The following is a 22,231-nucleotide window of genomic DNA, read 5'->3' on the forward strand; positions in this document are numbered from 1 at the left end:
CATGCACCGCCCGCGGGCGCCGGGCCCGCTGGGAGCCGTAGTCCCCCGCCCCGCCCCCTCCTGCGCAGGCGCCCTGCGCTCCCTGCCGGGGCCGCCGCTCGCCGTTGCCCTCCTGCAGCAGCCGCGTGCCGGCCCGGCACCCCACGACGGTTGGTCTCGCGCCGCGGCCGTTGTGGGGCCGCCCCGCCGCCAGGCCAGCGGGTACCGAGGGGGTGAGGCGTGGGGGGGTGCGACGGGGACACGCCGCCCCGCGCTGCCGGTGGAGCGGGGCCGCCTCTCCCCCCAGCGCCCCGTCCCGCCGGGCGCCTGCCTGCGGAGGCTGCTTGGGCCGGGAGGCCCGGGCGGCGAGGGGCCCGCTGCTCCTGCGGGCCGGGGCGCGGGTCTGGGCTGCCCTCCCCTCCTCTGCCCTGGGGCCAGGGAGCCCCTGGGTACCGGTCACACAGCGGGGCACCGGATCCCCAGAGGGGGCGGTTAGCGCTTGCGAAGCTGCACGGGGAGCTCTGCCTGAGGGGTGCAGAGGTGTCCCCTCGAATACCAGTAAGAGACCAGTAGTCATCAAGGACAGGACTGGAAAATAGCGGGGTCTCTTCCGCATAAACGGCTTACTCAGTATCCCACACCCATTGCTAAGTCCGCTTTATTCCTTTCTTGGACAAATTGCAGCAGATGCGCTTTGGCCAGAATGAGGCATTGTGAATTTCTGTGAGGAGACTTGAGCTAAAAACGAAAGGAAAGCAGCTCTGTGCCTGCTTCTTGGTGATGCCTTCTATGTATTTTTGATATAAATGGAAGCAGAAGCGTTTTGCTTGCAGGTCGTTTGAGTTTAGCCTTATCATGGTTGGAGTTTGGTTTAGGTATGTTAAGTCTGAGAATCACGTATGTTGTTAGTAAGGAGCATAGACTCAGATTCTGGCCATTTAGCCTGAAGGCACCAGCAATGTGTAGTCAAAGCCTGAGCAGGAAAGTAATCACAAAAAAAGCCTCCGAATACCAGGAAAACTAGCAAAAGTGTATTTATGAGAATGAATGCAATAAATGAAAGTGTTTTCAGGCCTTTAATTTGTATTTATTTTCTTTTTTATTTTTCTTTCCCCTCCACCCAGGGAGTTGTTTTAAGGAACATGGAGGAGTGAGCTCCCTGCAATTTCTTGAGTTTCTCATCTATCTGATTTTGACATGATCAAATGTTTGGTGGAAGATGTGCGAGCCAGGCTGCGTTCTGGAGTGACTATCGGCTCACTGGGGCAGTGTGTTGAGGAGCTTGTCCTCAATAGCATCGATGCCAGAGCAACATGTGTAGCTGTCAGGGTGGATTTGGAAGCTTTTAAGATCCAGGTGGTGGACAACGGCTCCGGGATGGGGAGAGAGGACTTAAATGCAATGGGAAAGCGGTACTTCACCAGCAAGTGCAGCTCAGTGGGAGACTTGGAGAACCCGATGTTCTACGGCTTTAGAGGGGAGGCTGTGGCAAGCATAGCCAACATGGCCAGCATAGTGGAAGTTTCATCTAAGACCAGCAAGACAGCAAAAACATTTGTGAAACTGTTTCACAATGGGCAAGCACTGGAAGTCTGCGAAGCTGAATTGAGCAGACCGAGTGGCGGAACTACGGTGACCGTGTGTAACCTGTTCCATCAGTTACCGGTGAGGAGAAAGTGTATGGATCCTGTGTTGGAATTTGAGAGGGTGAGACAGAAGGTAGAGGCTATTTCGCTGATGCATCCCTCTGTTTCACTTTCTTTAAGGAATGATGCTTCTTGTTCTATGGTGCTTCAGCTCCCTAAGACAAGAGATGTATACTCTCGGTTTTGTCAAATTTATGGACTGGGCAGATCGCAGAAGTTACGAGAAATAAATCATAAGTCTAGGGGCTTTGAGCTTAGTGGTTATATCAGTATTGAAGGACATTACAACAAGAATATGCAGTTCTTGTATGTGAATAGAAGGCTTGTTTTAAAGACAAGGCTACACAAACTAATTGATTTTTTATTAAGAAAAGAAAGTGTCATTTGCAAGGCAAAAAGTGGCCCTGTGAGCAGACAGGCTAGTTCAAGTCCTGGTCGCCATCGTTGCGGCCCAGAGTTGTACGGGATCTTTATTCTCAACGTGACCTGTGCGTACAGTGAGTATGATGTGTGTCTGGAACCTGCAAAAACTCTAATCGAGTTCCAGAACTGGGATGTTCTTCTAACTTGCGTAGAGGAAGGAGTGAAAATACTTTTGAAACGAGAGCATTTATTTATTGAACCGTGTAGTGAGGACATCAGAGAATTTAATGAAGACAATGACTTTTGTTTGTACAATGCTCCAGTTCTGAAGCCCTCGCTCTCTGATGAGAAGAGCATCCAAGACAGTTTTAAGAAAGCATGTGATAAAATTGTGGATTCCTATGAAATGTGTAACTTGCAATCAAAAGATGTCAAAAGGAAATCCGTGACTGGAAAAAAGTCTTCAAATCTTATAGAGTCAAATAAAAATCTACAGGAGACTGAAATCGCCCCAAATCAGAAGATTGCTGAACCATCTGATCCATGTAGAAGCAACAAAGTGGAGATTCCACTGCCCAGCAAAGATGACACAGCTTCTGATTTCATTATATCAAATATCTCAGAGCAGGAGCCCAAAGACACCAATCGTTCCCAAAAAGCGTCTGATACTCAGCTAAAACCTTCAGGAAATCTTCGTTCCTCTTTTAGTGGAGAGCCCAGATCAGAAACAAGAAAAAAAGGCAGTTGTGGTGACCTGCAGCATCGTGCAGAGAATTACATAAAAGATGTGGGAAGCCAGCAAGGCAAAGTAGTGCAGAAAAGCAATGCAGTCCATCTCTTAAATAATGATGTTACTCAGTCGCCACCTGAGAGAGAAGACCCTGCCGAAACAGCAATGGGACCAGAAACTGTCTCTGGAAGTTCATTGATGAGACTTTGTAGTGCAAGAGGAGGAGACAGGGAAACAGCTGAAGTGATAGACGATGCTGGAAGAGGGGCTGTTAGTTCAGTACCATTAAAATTGTGCTCTACAGGCCTCCTAAGACGTGTTGTGCAAAATGAGCCCCCACATGAATGTGAACAAACAGAAACAAATCTTGCATTAAATACGCAGTGTAGACCCGGCCCTGTCAGTGCCAAGGGTATTTTTGGCCACAAAGTGAATTTTCCAATGCAGTCTTTAAATGCTAAGGATATCTCCAGTAATACAAATAAAGAATATACACCTCCCTCCACCAGAGAAGTATGCGTGGCTGATGGTAGCGAGTGGTTAGAGAACAAAACTTTGTCACATCAGGTGAGTGAGGGGATAGCTATACCTGTTGCCACCAGTAAAAGACATTATGAGACATCAAATGTTACAGAATTGCCGCTGGCAACTTCTTCGGGTATTCCTCACAATAAAATTATAAAAAGCACTAGAAGACAAATAGCTGTGCCAAGATCTCAGCCCTCCAAGAAGCTGAGCTTGTCCACACAGCTGGGTTCGTTAGAAAAGTTCAGGAGATACTATGGGAGAATCAAGTGTACGCTACCAACACCGTTGTCAGAGCAGAGTGAATTTGGTCTCCCAGTTTTTAATTCACAAGCTAATTGTGACTTTTCAAAGAATGAGAATGACGACCATGGTAGTGTGAGCACTTGTGAAACTCCAGCTTTGGAAGATACGGATGCTAATAATAGTAGCCAAGTTTGTGGTTCTTTGGAAGAGACGTCATTCTGCAGTGGAGAAACTTCACAGGACAAACGAGCCCTTTGTCAGAGTCCTGTGACATTGTCTGATTACTCTCAGGTTAGTAAAAAAAATACAAGTTATAAAAGATCTCCAGGATCGTTGTCATCCAAACTGTCCAGAATGAAAAGTGACCACAAAGAAGTGGAACAACTTAGTGAACAATTCCAAGCAGATTCAAGTAGAAAAGAGGACTACTGTTTTGATCTTGAACCTTCAAATAATGATTTTTTGTACAATGCTTGTCAAACATATAAATCCTCAGTGGAAAAAATGAGGGAATGTAATTACAGCATTTCTAAGGGGGATGCGTGCTTGCAATCGGACGGTATGAGAGCAGAGTCCCTGAAAAGTACTGTCAGCCCATCACCGCTCAGCAGCATAGAAGGGGACTACACAGTCTCTTCAAGCAGTGTTTTATCATTACCTGCTGGAAAGGATTGTACTAATGTCATCTGTAAAGATAAAAGTACATTAGGTGAAGCCTCAGAACAAAATTTGAAAGATACTGAGGTTCCCCATATGACCTTCCTAAACAACTTGGAATTCTCTGCAGACAACACAAGCGCAGGCGATCCCAGGAATGATTTGTGCCGTTCTGACTGGCTGCAAGATTTTGATGTGTCGTCGGGTAAGACCATATACATCAATAAAGCGACTGGGCTGAGCACCTACAGCACTCCTCCTGCTGAAGGATTTCAAGCTGCCTGCATTCAAGATATAACAACAATGGCTGTGAATGTTGTCTCAGAGAATGGTAAGAGGGATGGGGTGGTTGTTGTACAAATGGGATGAGGAAAACTGGTTGTGTTCTGCTAGGTGCACAAAATATCTTGCTGACAGCACCTGGCAGTTTATACCGAAATATCCACTGCCTTACTTGTAATGGCTGTATGAAGAACAGGAAAGTGTTGGAGACTATGGGGACAGTAACATATTAACATACAAGATATTAAAAGATAGTTTTTAATAAGACAATAAAAAGAAATGTCAACACCTTGTCAATTAACAGGCAGCTACCTGAGCATCATGACGTTTACTGTGATCGCAGTTATATATAATTGTTGTCATATATAAAGTGAGGGACACACTTTAAAATGTACTAGAAAAATGTTGTGGTTTTTAAAATTTTGCCCTAACTGCATACAAAATTTAAAACGACCCTTGAAAAATGAACAAAAATCTAACTTTTTAATTGAGAATGTGTTGTTTCCTTTCCACAGATTTTGGAAGGCTGTTCCTTCATACTTAGCTTTGTAGGAGATGTTGTACAGCAGTGTTGGTGGTTTGATGATGGAGCTTTTCCAGGGGTGACAGGACACTACCTTGTATTGTTTTTTCAGCGGTGTGGTGTTCATGAGTGTTCATTGATCTGTCTGTCGGGTTTGGCTTTCTGTGTCCTCCTGATCTGGCTCGGCAGAATAGTGTCTTTGATAATTTTCCCTTCCATGGATATATCTTTGTTCTAAGTTGTTCCTCAGTCTGTCTATAGGCAGAATTTATGAGTGAAGATGCAGCCATTCGTCATGTAGACCATATTTTCTACTGTATAATTTGGTTTGAAAAAGTAGTTTCGATTTCTTTCTAGATAGTTCTCATGTGAAATATTTGTCTCATCAATCACGATAGCCTCTGGTTTGTTCCATTTTTGTTTGTTACTTCCTTCTTTATCACTAGTCATAGAAACACCGGTGCAGTAGGTGTTTCGGTTGTTAAGCTACTCCCTTGTAAGTATAATAATTGATGCCAATAATTCTTAAGATCTGTTGTGTTCCACTGAAGTAAATTTGTTACAAGGAGAAGAACATTTCTGTTTTTATTAGGTAAAATTACTTGCAAGCACAAATGTACTCTCCTTGATTAACACTTTTAATTTCTGTAGTTTACCAATTTCAGTTGCCCACAGTGCTCTTTAGTAGCCAGCCAAAGCGCTGACATGTGGAGCTTGACCCTCTGTCCAAAATGTTTGGATAGTGCATTCATGTTTATGAAGAGAATACCTCACGTAACCCTTACACTTTCAGATTATGTATAGTCTGTAGTCTTTGAAGAAGTATATTGTGTTGCACCTTTTTACCTCCAATGGCATTGTTCTTTCTTAGCCTTATCACTGGTGTTACTCTCCATCGCATCAATGGTGCCACTCTTTCCTAACTCTGTCAATGGTGGTGTTCTTTGGTGAGATGTCTACTGCAGCTTTTTTGCTTTTCTTAGGTTGAAGGTCGGACATCCCAAACCTTCACAAGGTGTTTGGACTCTGGCTAGGCCCTATAGATCTTAGATTTTCAAAGTTGAACAAACATGTTCTTTCACATGTTTTTCAAGCAAATGGTATTCATTCTCTTTAGTCATAGGAATAAACATAACTGTGTCCTAACACAGCATTCATGTCTCTTGATGTTGAGCACTGTTTTGGACTGCTGTTAAGACCCAGGAGTGGAATAATTCCTTCACGTGCCGTGTATGCTTTCATTTTGCTTTTTAGAGTAGTGTCAGTAACCCCATGGTGTTGACTTAGAATTTCATAACCCCATGATTTATTAAGAACAGCATCTAATACGCAAGTTTAGGGAAATTACACTGGTTGGTGGCAGGTGCAAGGAAGTAAGAATAATCCATATCCTCTTTTCCATGACAGCAGTGGCCATCTGCTGTTTTTTCCAGTCATATGCCATGTGCACAACAGAAATGCTAGATTTTGTAGGTTGGACTCGGGCATCTTTGTAGTGATTAAACTGATTGGTGCAGGAAAAATTATCAGGCGTCATTCCACCATCAGATGCCTTTTCGAATAATCTAATGCTATGCATTTGTAGTAGGTTAACATCCCAGTTCAACTTGGTCTTCATTGTTATGCCAGCTATGTTTGCATTTTTTGTTACTTTTATTACATTATTGACTGATAATATGTCATTATACCAGTGTATTTTAATGATCTAATTGAGGCAAGTGGAAACGAATACTCAAGTATGGTAACTGTATGTGGTTTGCATGTATAAAGTAGATACATTATTACCCTCAGCACCTTTTCTGATGTTACTTGTCAGAAAAATCATATTAATAATATCTCTGCCAGCTCTGAATCTTCACTGGCCTTTGGGCAAGAAAATCCTAGCTTTATGAAAAAGGTATGTCCTGAACAAGGATTTTCCCTGCAGCAAGAAGCAGGGAAATGGATCTTTGTGTATGATTCTGTGTATAAAATACTGGACTTCTGTTCACATAGATGATAGATGCTTCTGTGAACTTGAGAGATAGTGTCTTTCAGTGATAACAGCTATAAAAGTTCTGTCAAGGTTTGAATTGGGTAGCATTCTTCAACTTGCCACAGCCTACCAGGAACCACGTCAGGCCATCTTGTCCTCTGTTCTGGGTTTTGTGACAATGAGATGCTGAGTTACTCTCCCAGGCTGGGCTGCCAGTTTGGATTCTTGAAAGGATTCTTGGTCCCCAGGGCAGGACCATCATTGGTCCTTGCTGGAATGGAGCCAACAGTCAGGAGTCTACAGACTGGCCTAGGATCTTGTAGAGCCTTTTCATAAGGAGCTTATCAGCATGCAGCTGGTTTTCTTTGGCATTATCACTCTGCCACTTTTCCTGAATGCACACCCTTAATTTCTTAGTAGAAAGGAACTTCATTAATTCATTATTATTTCACAAAGAATAGAAGTCTGAATTGTACCAAAGGAAGGGTGAAATGTTTACCACTGTGCTGGAAATCTGAGCCATTTTTCTTAATAATCTTGATAACAGTGCTGGTTTGTAATATCATTAAATCATTTCTGGGTGGGTAGGAACATGTTGTTAGGCTTACTCTGATATCTCATGTGGTCTCACTGACTTGTGGTTTTCAGTTTTACAAGTTCCTGATAACTGTGTTAAGTATTGATAGGAGTGGTGATAGACTGACAGTTTTGCCACACCTTAGCAGATGGAGTCAAAAGTGTTTTTGATATCTGACAGACTTCACTGTATGCCTCCTCTTTCCTTTGGGGATAACATTTCTGATTGCACTAATTCTGGAAATAATTCTTACATGATTGAAGCAGCAGCCAGTTTTTAAGAAGGACAGTCTTGCAGAAGCCACGGTAATATTTTAAAATAATACATGTCCTGATGCGAGCGTGTCTGATAATTCTCAGCTTTTTACATATGTGCTGTTATTTCTCAATGTTAGGTTGCAAAATCTGTGGGATGCTCTAATTTGTACATGGCTAAGCACACACTTATTTATGAGAATATAATAATTGTATAGCTTTTTGTAATTTTACATGCTGTTGAATCTGCAGCAGTAAATTTATATTGTGTTTAGGGATTCAGTTCAGGTGCCATCCCTTTAGAAGTGAGATTGTGCTACCCTTCCTTCCTAGACCTCGAAAAGAGAAGACTCTAACAAGCCAGGATCTGAGAGGTAGGGCCAGCTTTCCAGGACACAGTGTTCTGTGGTAAAAAAAAAAAAATCAAAGAATTCTCCCAGATGTACCAACAGGAACCCAGAATTACTCAAGGTCTGTTAACAATGGGACTGTGTGAGTCATCTCAAATCTAGAACTGGAAAAAAAAATCTTTTAGGGTTGAAGGCAGGTTAGGGGATACTTATTTACAGGATGAAATACCCGGTTCTTTGTTGAATTATGTCAGTAGTTTAAAGAATAATTACCTACTCCCTTCTTTGTACTCGTTCCAATCTTGGAATGTGAAAAATAGCTTCAATCCTCACTTTTTTTTTGCAGTGGAAAGAATGAAATCATCTTTTTGGTATGTGGCTTTGTCCAGAGGGAGTGGGTAGCTAAACAGGTCTTTCTTTGCCTCCCCGCTGCCCCCCGCCCCATTTCCAGGACCTGTTGAATTGTGCTGCAGTGTGTTTAGGAGTCAGAAAGCTGCACAGTGTCCTTCCTAGTTAAAGCAGACAATAGAGAAGCCCAGTCTCATGTTCTATTATTTATTTCTACATTCTCCCCTTTTTATGATAGAAAAAAATAAAATAATACTTGTGTGAGGTAGAGGTACCCAATGCACCTTCTATTGACAGGTGGTGGTAGTCCCTGTATTATCTATGTGTTCTTTCCTAGATGCTGAAGGGGAGTCTCTCCAGTCGTTGCTTTCAGAATGGGATAATCCTGTTTTTGTTCCCTGCCCAGAGGTAAATATTATCTCGCATCTCATGCTAAAATACGAGTCAGTTTAGCCTTCTGTTATTTTCTGACAGGGGGACCAAAATTGCGAATATTGTAACGGTTGCATATAAGTTATTCAGTGATATATTAGACTATAGACCTGGCAGTTATGTGTTTTTATAGGCTGTTTATATGTAAGTCGTTGTTGTGGATTTATTCAAAGTCAGAGAAGCAGGTATCAGGCTAATCTTTTCCCTTACATCATTTCAAAAGCAAGACATCATTGTAAGCTGTCTGTCCCTCTACAGAGATAATCATCTTAAAAGTTGAAGGATGGCAAAATTGTAATACAGTGTCTGTCCTCTTTGTGGACAGAGATAAAATAACCCAGCTTTCTTCTCTGGGATGCAACGGGTCTTAAAAGTGTATTTTACTATACTTGTTTTTATAGCCTGGCAGGATTATAGCATGTGAGAAGGAAACAATGTTGGAGCTTTTAGAAAAACTTCCTTTGTTGTCATGAGGTAGCATTATCTTTAATCATCATGTTGTGTGTGTGTAAACATATGTATGTAACCATTTCCACCTGCAAACAATAGAGATGGAGCAGCAAACCACCTGCTGGTGAGCTTCTGAAAAGGAACAGTTCTGTTCAGTTGTTGCTGTGAGCATACTCTGACTCATTTCAGGGTAATACATCTTTTGTAATGCAATCCATTGAGAGCTCGTGTAGGCTGATAATTAACTTCAGGTTTTCTGATAGGTACTTGGAATGAGCTAAATGCATTGAAGTTAGCAGGTAATATCCAGACGGGACAGTATATGAGGATGGAAGCAAAGGGAGTGCCGGATGGTGTCTTTAGCTAGTGCTATTCTTGTGTAGAAAGCTTGGTTTGTCAAAATACAGAGTTATTTCCAGTTTTTCTTAAAGCTGGTTTCTTGGGGTTATTTTGTGTGTGTTTGGGTTTTTTGCCATATCCTTTATAGCCTGCTTGATCTGTAATTCTGTTTTTACAGATTGCTGTTGATGTGACCAGCAGTCAGGCTGACAATCTGGCTGTGAAAATTCACAATATCTTGTATCCTTACCGTTTCACCAAAGACATGGTTCATTCAATGCAGGTACAATATGATCTATTACTTGTGTCAACCCCAAATTCCCACTCAGCCAATGGGATTTGCTGGTAATTCTGCCTGGTGGGAAAGAGGTATCCAGGGAAATAGTTCATATCCCTAATTTTCACAAGCACAAACAGAATTCTTGGTTGCTGTGTGATACCGGCAGACACGTATGTTATGCCAGATCTTAGTATCATCTCATGGTTAATCAGCTATCTGCAAGTGACCCTGAAATCCTTGACTGCATTGGTTAAATCAAATCAAGAGGCAGCCCTGTTACTGCTGCTCAGAAACACTGTGAACTAAATGATACTTCAATGGGCAGGTTTTTATATTTATTGTAGGCATTTGCTTAGTTCATATTCCTCTGAAACCTGTGTCCTGTATCTTCCATTTTTATTGACCTCAGAAATTCAGTTCTTCGGCAGAGTGGTTTTAAAAGCAAATCCCAGATTTTGTGGAAAGACTTGAAATTTCACTTTAAGATTTATGTCTGCTCTGAAAAGTGATTCTTAAAAATGGCATCATAGCATCAAGTTTAACTGTTTTAGTGCTTCTTCATTAAATTTTTTAAATGTTAGCTTAAAAGCTAATGTAAATGTATGGCTTCAACTTACATTCTTTGATGGTTTGCCTGGATAGAAATGCCAAAGTGGATTCTCTCCGTCTCGCATCCCAGCGAAAAAAGGCTTACAGGCCCAGTTAGCATTAGTCTCATGCAGTCACGCTGCAGACTTTGAGACTGCAGGTTCTGACTGCGTGGGGCATGGTAATGTTGATCTCCAGGGTGGACAAGGATCCAAATTATTCCCTTACTTATGTTGTGTGTGCAAGAATAGCAGGAGTAAATAAAGTTGTTACAGTAAACAGATTATGTTTCAAAAAGAGAGGAGGAAAGCTGGAAAATGGAAGGTACCATTTTTCTGTTCACTCCTCATAATAAGAACTGTTCTTTAAAACTTACTGAGTGGTTCTGTGATCAACTTCACCTGCGTAATGTTTTCCTTTGTATGTTTTTAAGAAGGTAAAGCTAGAAGAAATTACCACTTCCCATCTCTGAAGAAGCTAAATACTGCCTGCAGCACCCTATAGCAATTTGGAGAATCTCTGTAGAAAAGACCAAAAGCGCAAAATGTGGCATCATGCCACAGGAAAAGAATAAAAAAAATAATTAATGTTTTGCATCCCTGCAAAGAAATAGGATCATCTGTTCATTTTTACCTAGGAGGTGAACAGTGCGCATGTTGTGAGACAGAGAATTCAGAGTGAGCTCTATCTATGTGACTTGGGGAGAAATTCCTCCCTAACACCACATCTGTTAATTTAAATCTAACAATGAGATACTGAAAGCATTGTGCATCCCTGCTCAGTATTCCCTGTAGCTCTGGTTGATTTCTGATGCTTGAGGGGAAGGTGGAATCGGAGGCAAATTCTACAACAGAAAAGGAGGGGAAAAAAATGCTTCCTGGCTCCTACAAATGATCAGCACAAGTTGTTAAACACAGGGCAGGTTAAAAAAGGTTGTTTACATTCTCTTTTGGTGATATCAGCAAATCAAATACTCAGAGTCGCTGTGCACAGCTTTAATTCCCAACTGAAGGAGGCTGCTACACGAGCATTTAATCCATTCTGTAAATTTCCAGCTCCCCCTTAGAACAATTAGAGCTCTTGCCCTTATGACTCTCTTTGAAAGAACTGATCCAGAATTATTTTCTTGGATATTTTGAAGCTTTCTCTTAGTTCCAGACTAAGCTGTTCCATGACCGATTTATAGTCATTTGACCTTCTGTCAGTATTGTCTTTTAGCTTAAAAAATTGCTGCCTTTCCCATATTTAGCCCCCCACTGTATTTATAAAGAATAATTATATACCTTCTCAGTCTCAGTTTTGCTAGGCCAAAAGAAAAGATGTGGTTTCCACTCCCCTAATCATCCTACTAGCTATTTGTTGCGCTCGATCCATTTTGATTGCCATCTTCTTTTGTTTACCTTCATTGTAAAAATAATTTTACCACTGGGTAATGATTTTTCTGAGTATCTTACAGGTTCTTCAGCAAGTGGACAATAAATTTATCGCTTGTTTAATCAACACTAGGAATGAAATGGATAAAAAGGCAGGTAAGAGTGGTTATTAACATGAAGTTGAAGTGGCTGTCAAGTGCAGTTAGACTGCAGGGGGAACACTGTCCTGTTTGTATTCTATTCTTGCCTTGGGATGATATTGTGAGTAGAGGAAAATGTTAGTCTTCACTTGAAATTTCCTGGATCTTCTTTATCTTTATTTTGGACCTTGTTGAATGTTCCTACTGCCTTCAGAGTAGTGTTACAAAAATAGATTGTTCTCAAATTGCTAACATCTCTCTGTTCACAGTGTCTGGACATATTCATTGTTGAAGCTTGCTGAAGCTGTACAAAAAAGGCATTCAAAACCAGTAGTTTTCGTAACATTTTTAAAGACTGTATTAAACAGAACAGTTTGTGGGTGACCTCAGCTCTCATTCTGAAGTTAGATGAAGATGTCAATAGACAAGAGTTTCTGACTCAGTCTAATTACCTTAATTTAAATGCCACTTTGGATCACTAAGTTTCTGTTCTGTAGTGACTTTTTGTTCTGCCAACACAGCCTTCTCCTCATTTTATTTCTGTAAAACTGGCTTATAGTTATCTTCTAAATGTGGCCTCTAGAGAGCGGTCATTCTTCTGAACCGGTGCAGTTGTCTGGTACAAAGCTGCCTATTTCTCATCTCTTGTGGTACATTTTTAGATGGAAACCTCTTGATTTTGGTGGACCAACATGCAGCTCATGAACGGATCCGCTTGGAGCAGCTTATTGCAGGTGAGGATTCAGATAGTCTTAGGAAGCAGGATCATCAGTGCACAGAAAAGTACAAACAAGCTGTCTGAAAGGGAAAGCTTGCTGCCTAACTTATCATAAGGATAAATCTGGGATGTATGGAACGAATAGGATATTAATTTGACATCTTTATCCTGATCCCTAGGAGAGTGCAGACATTCAATACCTGTAGCAGTCATAGTATTGGTAGCTGAAAATTGTTACAGCGTTTCCAAAAATAGAAGATATACTCCCTACCCACAGAATATCAAACTAAAATAGTCTTGACATAATGGAAGAGCAGGAAGACTGATAGGAAAAACAATGAAGAGGAAATAGAACAACATCAATAAGGTTATGTGGTTATGCTGTGAAGAATAAGACATGGGATGCAGAGTAAAGAGCATAGTTCATTTGGTTCCTTTTTAGCTGAATACTGTGTTTAAAGCCTAAAATTTCCACAATCTGAAACTGTTTGCAAAGGGATAATGGTCTTCTCTGTAAGCTCATTAGCCATTGGTTTCAGTGTTAAAAAGCACAATAGCTGTCCATCAAGTACTTAAAAATCATTGACCTTCTCTTTCATCAATAAACACTGTGCAGTTCCTGAAGAGAGGGTTCCAGGAACTCTGCTCCTTTTGGTCAGGTACTGAAAAAAGTTAAAGACTGGAGGGAGAAATGCTTAATGAATAGTATTTTAATGCCATTTATATCAGACTTTTCTGTGGAAAAATTGCTCTCTGTGAGTTGGACTAAATATATCAGTAGGTTTTTTTTGCTATTTAGGGTGACTCTTTTTTGGAACTGGTGGGAAAAAAACAAAGTGGCATTAACCAACCCTTCCCCAGAGACTAGATGTCTGGTTTGTGACATTCCTAGTCCTCCACAAGTTTCAGTAGAAGGCATTCTGTGGTCACTTTTTAATCCAAACAGAGGATTACATGCCAAACCATAGGGTCATTAAGGGTAATGCCTGCGTAAATATTCTAAGAGAGGATACTTCTAAATGATTCATTCACAGATTCCTATGAGAAGGAAGCTGCAGCATGTGGCAAGAAGAAATTACTGTCCTCCTCCATCTCTCCCCCTTTGGAGATTGAAGTTACAGAAGAACAAAGAAGATTTCTACGGTTAGTAATGGCCAATAGCTCTCAACTTTTGGGAACGGCTGTGTTTAGCATGAAGATCTCTATATATTGCTAGGTTACCATGAAGCTCAGGAAGGAAGCTGTTGATTCTTTCCTGACCCTAGACCGATCGGCTGTATCTGTGCTGAGGAAAATAGGTGTGTTTCTCAGGCACATCGTTACAACATCTTAAGACGAAACGCCGTGGTGTGCCATCTCTGTGCCTCTACAATTTGCTCTGGTTTTCCTGGGAAAGTAAACCTTCCTGTGTGGGCCAGAAGTGTGCCAAAGCAGTCTCCAACAGATCCTACTGTCTGGGGCTCCGGACCTGGGAGTGCACACCAGAGCGCAGTGCCCATAGTGTCAATCTAGTCACTGGTTTAACAGGTACTGTTTGAGAAGAGCAGGAGGGGGTATGGAAAGTTTGTATTGTGAATCCTTCAAAAATGCATTCCTTAATCCTAGGTGCCTGCCAAGAGTAACTAATGAACACTGTTTCCCAAATGTTTCAGAATGGTGGTCTAGCTACTATTAGGATATTTAACTTCTTTACTGCAAGAGTTGAGGTACAGATTTGTTGTTGGATAATTGCAGACCTACTGGACACTAATCAAACTTTTTTCCCCAAAATCCCTCTCTGTCACCTGCCACATGCATTTGTGGTTTTTTTTCCCTGCATTGTTCTTTATTTTCAGATGAAGTTCTATCTTAACATTTACAGGACTACTTCATTATTCTCAAACTGCTGTCTTTTGTGATGCCTGGGGCAAACTTGACAGCTTTTAAATCACTCCTTGTTAAGTTTGTTGCCTATTATAGGGATACGCTTGTTTGGTGCAAAGCCCTTTTTGGGTGTATTCCAATCATAACAGTATCACTGCTGTATCCGCTTGGTAACTCTTTTGTGTGACAATGGCCAATACCAGAAATTCCAAAGGAAAGTGTAAAGCACTGTAATGTTCCACCTGCCTTAGGGAAAAATGTGAGAACATAACCATTGCTGTTCATAGTTCAGTAATATTTGGATGCCTTTGTTGTTCCCACCTCTTAATGATGTTCTTGCTAACATGACAATATTTGTAATGCCTCTTGTTCAACTTTGAATTATTTTTGCACTCATCTTTGAATCTCTTCCATTTCATATCTACTTTTGAGACTGGATGGCCAAAATTGAATACAATATGCCAAGTGAGGGTATCCCATTGATTTGTACAGTAACTTTGCAGTTTTGCCCATATTTTCTGGCTATTATATCCACATCTGGTATTTTGTCTGCTTTTTTGGCTACTGCTGCTTGCATGAACTGCTTGTTTATTGAATGGTCATGACAATGAAACACAGAGTTGTGGGGTTTTTTTTATTTTTGCTGTTTATGTAGAAGCCAACAAAATGTACAAATAGATCAAATTATTCCTGATGATAATTTGCATTTATTTGTTTTTAGGAGCAGTGAATTCAGTTTTTCTGTCCATTTTTCATTATACCTTTTTCATTCATCCTACTGATTTCATTCATCATTTTTCTACTTGTTTTAAGTTCTGGTTGAGTTTAACATCATCTTTAGTCTCAGCTAACCTAAATAATTTTGTTTTCTACAAATTTGCCTGCTTGACCATGCCCCTTCTTTTCCACATTGTGAATAAAGAATTACGAAGATACAGATCAGGACTCATGTCATGTTGGACACTGACCAACTGTTGCGCGCATACCTTTTTTCCATAGTCTCTAAATCATGACAAATGTTACTTCTCTATCCATGACAACTTTTTGCATTTGCATTTCTAGCCACTTTTAAGAGACAGCATCAAAGGCTTTTTGAAAGACTAAATAAATTCTGTGACCTACTTGTCTTCATCAGCTATATCACAACCATACTACAAAAATCAGTAAGATAAAGTAAATCAGAGAGGCATGGTTTTATTTTAAGGACACTGGTTAAATTATTCAGCACAGTGGGATGCCAGTTGTGATTTTCAGTTATCACTTAAGATAATTGATTCAAGAAGCTTACTGGTGCTGGCATATACTCGTGCTGGCTTACTGGTGCTTTTATTGTGTTGCTCTTTAATTCATCGGTATTTATTGGCAGTTTGTCGCTTTACAATCACTCTGTGAGACTATCCTTACTAAAAAGTTACAAATTAAAAGTACTATGTAAAAACCTAAATTCTGTTGCTATTGTTGCTGGCAGAGTATGACTGTATTCTGTGGTAAAGTTTGATGTAATGAAATAAATTAACTTCCCTAAAAGACCTTTCTCTTCAGCTATGCTTGCTATTTCATAGTTCAGCTGGACCTCTAGTTCACCTGCAGCTTTGATTCTGTTATTTGTCTACTAAGTATTGTAGTAATGCATTGTTCTGTTGACTCTCTTGAACTTCCTTCCCCCCCCCTTAAAAAAAAAAAAAAAAAAAAAGCCTGATTGATTGACTTAAATAGCTGCTTGGATTCTGTCATTTCACCACAATGGGCTTTTTCTGTCTTTCTCTGCTCTTGCTGAAGGCTATACATGTCTTCTTTTTTTTGGGTAGAATTACACAAGTCATCTCCTTATGAAGGCTAATAATTGTATTATTCTCATGACTGATTTTAGTAAGTTTAGATTAGCTTCCTTTTTGTTCAAAGGATCTCTTTTCTAAAACTGACCTTCACCACCTTTGTTTTAAGTGAATATTCCCTGAGTTAATAAAATAAACTATATATTGTTACAGTTGTTTTCATTTTGAAGACAAGTTCTCATCTGACTGTGAAGTCCCGTTTTTGTGGGTATTTTTCCATCCACAGGGTGACATATGTCAGATTAACTAGAGGTGGTTCTTTCCTGGGTTCTCTTTGCTTAATGGCATATAAAGTTCATTAAACCAGCATAAATTTCTTACGATATTTCTTTCCATTTTAAGTCTTTGCTATTATGTGTCAATCAATCAAAATCATGGTTTTTTAGGTTAGACTTAAAGGAGTCTTTGTGCTGTGTAATTTCAATATTTGGAGTGTTTGTGTGTTGAATCAGACACCTTTTGCATCTTTAGAAAAGGTAGATTTATAAATCTAGACATAAAGTTTCTCTCCATATAATACAGGAACTCTTAGATCTTGTGGTTGTGGAACATGAAATATGCACAGTTGATTGGAATGAAAAAATGTGGCTGAACGTAGGCTGAAAGGGCAAAATTACTTGAAATCCCATGATGCGTGGATTTTGAGACTGGAAACTGTTGTAGGAAGAAACATATATGGGCACTACAGAAATAGTTATGTATGGTGTGGAGACACAGCTACTGTGATTGATGTCTTGTGTCTGCTATTTTTTTTCCTCAGATGCTGCTACAAAAATTTGGAGGACTTGGGTCTTGAATTATCATTTCCTGAGACCAACAGCTCCTTGATTCTAGTGAGGAAAGTGCCACTGTGTTTTATAGAAAGAGAAGCCAATGAATTACGACGGAAAAGACAACCTGTCACTAAAAGCATTGTGGAGGTCAGCTGTGGATATGGGTGAAATTGTGATACTGGGTCTTGTTCTGTGTTAATAGCCCAGGGTATTAGAGTAGCTATCTCTGTTATGAGGGAGACAATGAAGTCCCTTGGAAATGTGGGTGCCATCCCTTTTAGTAGCTAAATAGTCCCACAACTGAAATCCCTGAATTATAACAGAAATGATAGGAGACTGTTTCAGACTTGGACTAGTGGAGAAGCTAAGAAAAATAGTATATACTGCAGATGTTTCAACAGTTTACTTCTCATGAGTGCTTGAATGAACAGTAAATGCTTGAATGAACAGTAAAATGATTAATATTGCTGATACAGAAATATTATTTGTAAGGATTTAAAGTTGTTTTCATGAAATCTCTACATGGGCAGTGGAGCTTTCTAAAAGCTGCTGTTCCAGATGTTCTGCAGTTTGAGGAAGAAATTGCTGAACTGATTACTTGCAGTTTCCATTGTAAACAATTCTCCACAATCGTAACTGCTTCAAGGACTCCTTAAAAATTGTTTCTGAAGTACCATATTCAGCCACTAGGCTAAGCCATTGTGAATCGGTCCAGTCTTGCCATACATCTCTCTTGATATGAAAAGAAGAATGAGTGCCTCAGGAGCACTCATTCTTAGCTGACGCCTCAAGATCTCATGAGCGTTTTGGCAGACCTATTCTGCAGTCCTTTTTATTTTAACTAGGACTGGTAGCACCTATTCATGATTGATTATGAATTCATTGCATTTTAGACATCAGAAATTAAATCCACATGGACTATTATCCAAAGAAGGGCGGGCAGCTATTCAAAGATAACACGCATTCATTGCACTCTTAAGAGTTCCATTATACCCATTCTACAGATAGCAAACTGATGCAGAGAGAAACTAAGTGATTAGTCTACTTGTGAGAGGTCAGGACTTGCACCTAGATCTTTCTTGTGGTCGGTGTACTAGCAACAGCGTAATTTTTCCTGGTTCTGCCAGTTACACAATAAATTATTTTTTATTATTTTATTTATATTTATAAAATATATTTATATATTTTTATATTTATATATTATTTATATTATATATTTTTATATATATATTTATATATTTTTATATTTATATATTATTTATAAAATAAATTTTTTAAATATTATTTATAAAATATATTTTATTATTTATTTTGTCCACAGATGTGGACAAAGCAGGGTATGGGCAATGAAAGGCAGAAATAGCAACTGATGATATTACCTTTTTTCTTTCCAGGAGCTTATGCAAGAACAAGTTGAGGTGAGTTGCTGTCTGCTTCTAGAGTTGACTATAATAATGCAAAGCTGACTGCATGAACCAAAGGGAGTAAGCATGTTAAGCCTCAGATGAGAGAGGTGGACTAGATAACCCACTAGCTTTTCCTCATTTTTAGTTTCCTTTGTGTTACAGTTCTTCCTTTTTCTCATATCAAATGGAAAGTAAGATGATGTTCCCTTGCTACTTTTAGCTAGTGCAGACCACAGGAGGAGGAGCACGAGGGACACTGCCTCTGACGTTTCTGAAGGTGTTAGCTTCCCAGGCCTGTCATGGTAGGGGAACTGTACTTGTCTTTCATTCTTTTTTATTTTTTTTTAAACCTTTCTGTCTCTACACAGCATCCTCCCTGGGGCAGTGGTTTCAGAATGTGTTTGCAGGATTACAGACTGTGTGTTTCATAGGGATGAGGAGATAATGGTCTTTTCATGGACAGCACTATGAGGGACAAGCAATGCTGCTCTGATTTATTCGTCTATAAGCCTAACATACTTTCCAACCCTGACATGAAGGACAGATAGAATACAGTTCTGAGATGCACTCATCTTTGTGAACTCTAAACCATTCCAATAACGGCTCTGTGAAGGGGCAAGGGGAGGTGCTGGAACCTGCTTGAAAGCAAGCAGGAAAGAAAACTTAGACACTCTTCGGAAAAAGCATTTTTAATTTCAGATAGGTATCAAAAGTGCTAGTTTAAGTGTGCCTGTGGCCTTTCAAGTATTTTTGGAAGGAGTGCAGTAAGAATTTACATCTTCTAAGGGACTATGGCTTTCCAGCACCTGAAAATGAGCAGACCTTACAGGTGTAGACTGCAGTAGCTCTAGCCTCTTGTGGCAGCTCCTGTGCTATACACATTATTAACAAGAGTACACTGAAGCGGTAAATGTGAACCAAAAGCATCTATGTTCATGAAGTGTCACTGCATTCTACACATGGCAAACAATATGTAATTTTTTTATATCTAAAAAAGTGCCATGGCTGAAAGGCAGATTGCAGATGGTCTTGTGCATCTGTGAAGGCTAAAGATTGCAAACACCTCTGAAATGACTCCCTAATGTTCTGCTTGGATTTCCTCTGGATGCCATTAAGTGCTCACTTGTGAGAAAGGACTTAGTGGCAGGGCTAGCATTTGGTCTTGGAACTGATGCCTGTCAGTGGCAGGGACACAGAACTGATAAAGCCTATGGAACTGGTATTAGCTGTCATCTTGGTTTAATACTTTTTGATTTGTGAACTGGTTGCATCTTTAGCTGTAACATGCACACACACAAAAAAAAAAGGGGAAAAAAAAAAAGCCCGTTTGCCTCTTGCAATGTCATCTGAAAAGCCAAAACCTAATAATCTTAACCATCCATCAGACTTGGGTTAGGTGAAAGTTTAGGCCATGGAAAGGCGATCCTTATGCAGCAGGCTGGTTAATTGAGCTAAGCCCCAAGTCTGCCATACTGCAGCCGTTGGGCTGCCTTTGCAGCCTCCCAGCTAATCTTTGGGAGCTGCCTTGTTTTCTGTGAAAAACACAGCTGTGGAGGGAAGTCTGCTGGGTGGTTTGAGTTCTCTTTGGCAGCCTGTGCAAGAATTTGTATCATCTTTTTTTCAGGAGCTATTAAGTTTAACGAGCATTTGACTTTGGAGGAGAGCTGCAGGCTAATTGAAGCTTTGTCATCTTGCCAGCTGCCCTTCCAGTGTGCTCATGGAAGACCTTCCATGATGCCTCTTGCAGACATAGACCATCTACAGCAGGAAAAGCAGGTACTATGTGGGACACAGATATGCCTCTGATAATCCACGCTCTGGATTATGTGTGTGTTAGAACTAGAATGGGCCAGTTTGAAACCATCACCGCTGGCTGTATCTTACTTGAATTTTTACATAGCTGTTACCAATAAAATAAAACTTTAGAGCATTAAACCTGTGTCCTGCAAACTCTTCAGCAAGGATCTTAGCATATTTCATTTGAATGGTCACACTGACTTGAATGGGGTCCACTAGTCCTTAAAGTTAAGCATGTATTGAAAGTGTTTGCAGTTTTTAAGTGTAAAACGTGGAAAACATGTAAATTCTGATATTCTGCTAGTGGCAAAGATACTAATTAAACAAACGCCTACTTCCCCAAAATTTAAGATGCTATAAAATGGGGGAAAAAAGCAAAGAAATAGCAACATTTAAATTAAAAAAAAAAAAAAAATCATTACTCCTTCCCTTTTGCTATTACTGTGCTATATTAAGTTATGAAATTGGATTCTGTTGAAAATCAGGTGGGACTTTGAATTAGGTATTAAAAAAACTTGGGAATGACTGTATTAGGGCAAAGAGCATAGAGGCCTTGAAGCTCATTTACTTCGTTATGATTTAGTGCTTCTTAATTTTTCTCCCTCCAGCCTAAACCTAATTTGGCTAGACTGCGGAAGATGGCGCGAGCATGGCACCTATTTGGAAAAAAAAGACCCTGATTAAAAGAAGTTAAGACTGTAAGCTGCAACCACTAGAAATGTTGGTATGATCCAGGTCCCCCTGTTGTTAGACAACAATATCCTGTGTGGAGCCAAGTTTCTGAGCCAGTGCGGTCACTGAAGTTCTGCTCCGAGTACTGACCCAAGAAGCAGCGACCAGCCAGGAGAATATGGCAGGAGGAGCCCACCCTTGCAGCCTGGAGAAACGTCTTCAACATTAAGGCATTACATTGTAAGCCTGGGCCTTATGTCAGTGCTTGACTATTGGAGGCAAGAAGTTGCAGCCACTTGCCGTTACTAAAGTGCTTTTTCTCTGCAAGCACAGCATAATTCTGCATAATAGAGAGGAGACTTTTAATTCATGTATTTTATAGTGCTTTGAAAATGGGGAGGTATTTATTAATAAAATTAACACTAGACTCTTTCCTTGGGCTCGTGGCAGTGACTGGAATGAGCACCGACCAGCTTCATAGTATACATAGGCCGACTTAGGATCAAAAAACATTCTCTTTATTTAACTAGGCAATGAATGACACACCCAGCTGTTTTCTCCAGCTCCCTGCAGTTTGCATTCTTGAGTGAGAGATTTCTAAATCCTAGCATAGCCCCACATTCTCAGGATACAGAAACTTACCCCCACAGAAATAACTAAATAGCCCACAGCATTTTTTTTACAATAGGCAGACTTTGTTTTACAAGTTCCAGTTCTATTTTGTGTCTCAGTCTAAGGTAGAGGAGTAGAGTTTGTTTCAGGATGGCAAAAGAAGATGACATCTTTGTTTAATCACAGACATCCAACTTAAAACCAAATCAAAGAGATACATCTGCTGAATCAAAAGTAAAACAAGGAATAGAAACTACTTTCATTTGATGCCTTAACTGGGGTGTAGTTATTGCCATACATTGATAAAAGGGACTAAGGAAAAGTGATCTGACTGACCTGCAAGAGCCTGAGACTTCTACGCCATTCCATGCTCTCCCTCACAAAAATCAAGAACTTTCAGAAAGAGACAGGAGGTCCATCCAAGAAGAATAATCACAGTCAGTCAATTAGTGCAGCAGAAGACAGACCCTCAGACAACAATAAGCGAAGCAAGAGCTT

The 22,231-nt window shown here is 40.3% G+C and overlaps 1 protein-coding gene across 6 annotated transcripts; it reads left to right on the forward strand.

The window, feature by feature from the left end:
• The first annotated feature begins 100 nt into the window (after positions 1-100).
• Positions 101-22,214, forward strand: MLH3 (mutL homolog 3). Of its 6 annotated transcripts, none has more exons than XM_082317174.1 (12): positions 101-212; positions 1,104-4,477; positions 8,793-8,863; positions 9,855-9,959; positions 12,001-12,073; positions 12,720-12,791; positions 13,810-13,918; positions 17,234-17,393; positions 18,641-18,664; positions 18,873-18,954; positions 20,277-20,428; positions 21,058-22,214. In XM_082317174.1, exons 2-12 carry the CDS (start codon positions 1,177-1,179, stop codon positions 21,127-21,129), a joined length of 4,221 nt encoding a protein of 1,406 aa, XP_082173300.1. In that variant the 5' UTR covers positions 101-212; positions 1,104-1,176; the 3' UTR covers positions 21,130-22,214. The 6 variants fall into 6 exon arrangements, with proteins under 6 accessions (XP_082173300.1, XP_082173299.1, XP_082173302.1 ...); XM_082317173.1 differs by having other exon boundaries at positions 101-201; XM_082317177.1 differs by lacking the exon at positions 101-212 and having other exon boundaries at positions 1,589-1,644; positions 1,746-4,477.
• The last annotated feature ends 17 nt before the right edge of the window (positions 22,215-22,231 follow it).

The sequence above is a fragment of the Platalea leucorodia genome, assembly GCF_965183815.1.
Source record: "Platalea leucorodia genome assembly, chromosome: 7".
Lineage (NCBI taxonomy): Eukaryota > Metazoa > Chordata > Aves > Pelecaniformes > Threskiornithidae > Platalea > Platalea leucorodia.

Excerpts from the sequence above, each read along its gene's own strand:
- MLH3 (XM_082317174.1), top strand. The coding sequence starts at position 1,177 with ATGATCAAATGTTTGGTGGAAGATGTGCGAGCCAGGCTGCGTTCTGGA. Across the intron at positions 12,792-13,809 it reads CTTGGAGCAGCTTATTGCAG|ATTCCTATGAGAAGGAAGCT; the intron begins GTGAGGATTCAG and ends ATTCATTCACAG. Across the intron at positions 13,919-17,233 it reads GAACAAAGAAGATTTCTACG|ATGCTGCTACAAAAATTTGG; the intron begins GTTAGTAATGGC and ends TTTTTTCCTCAG.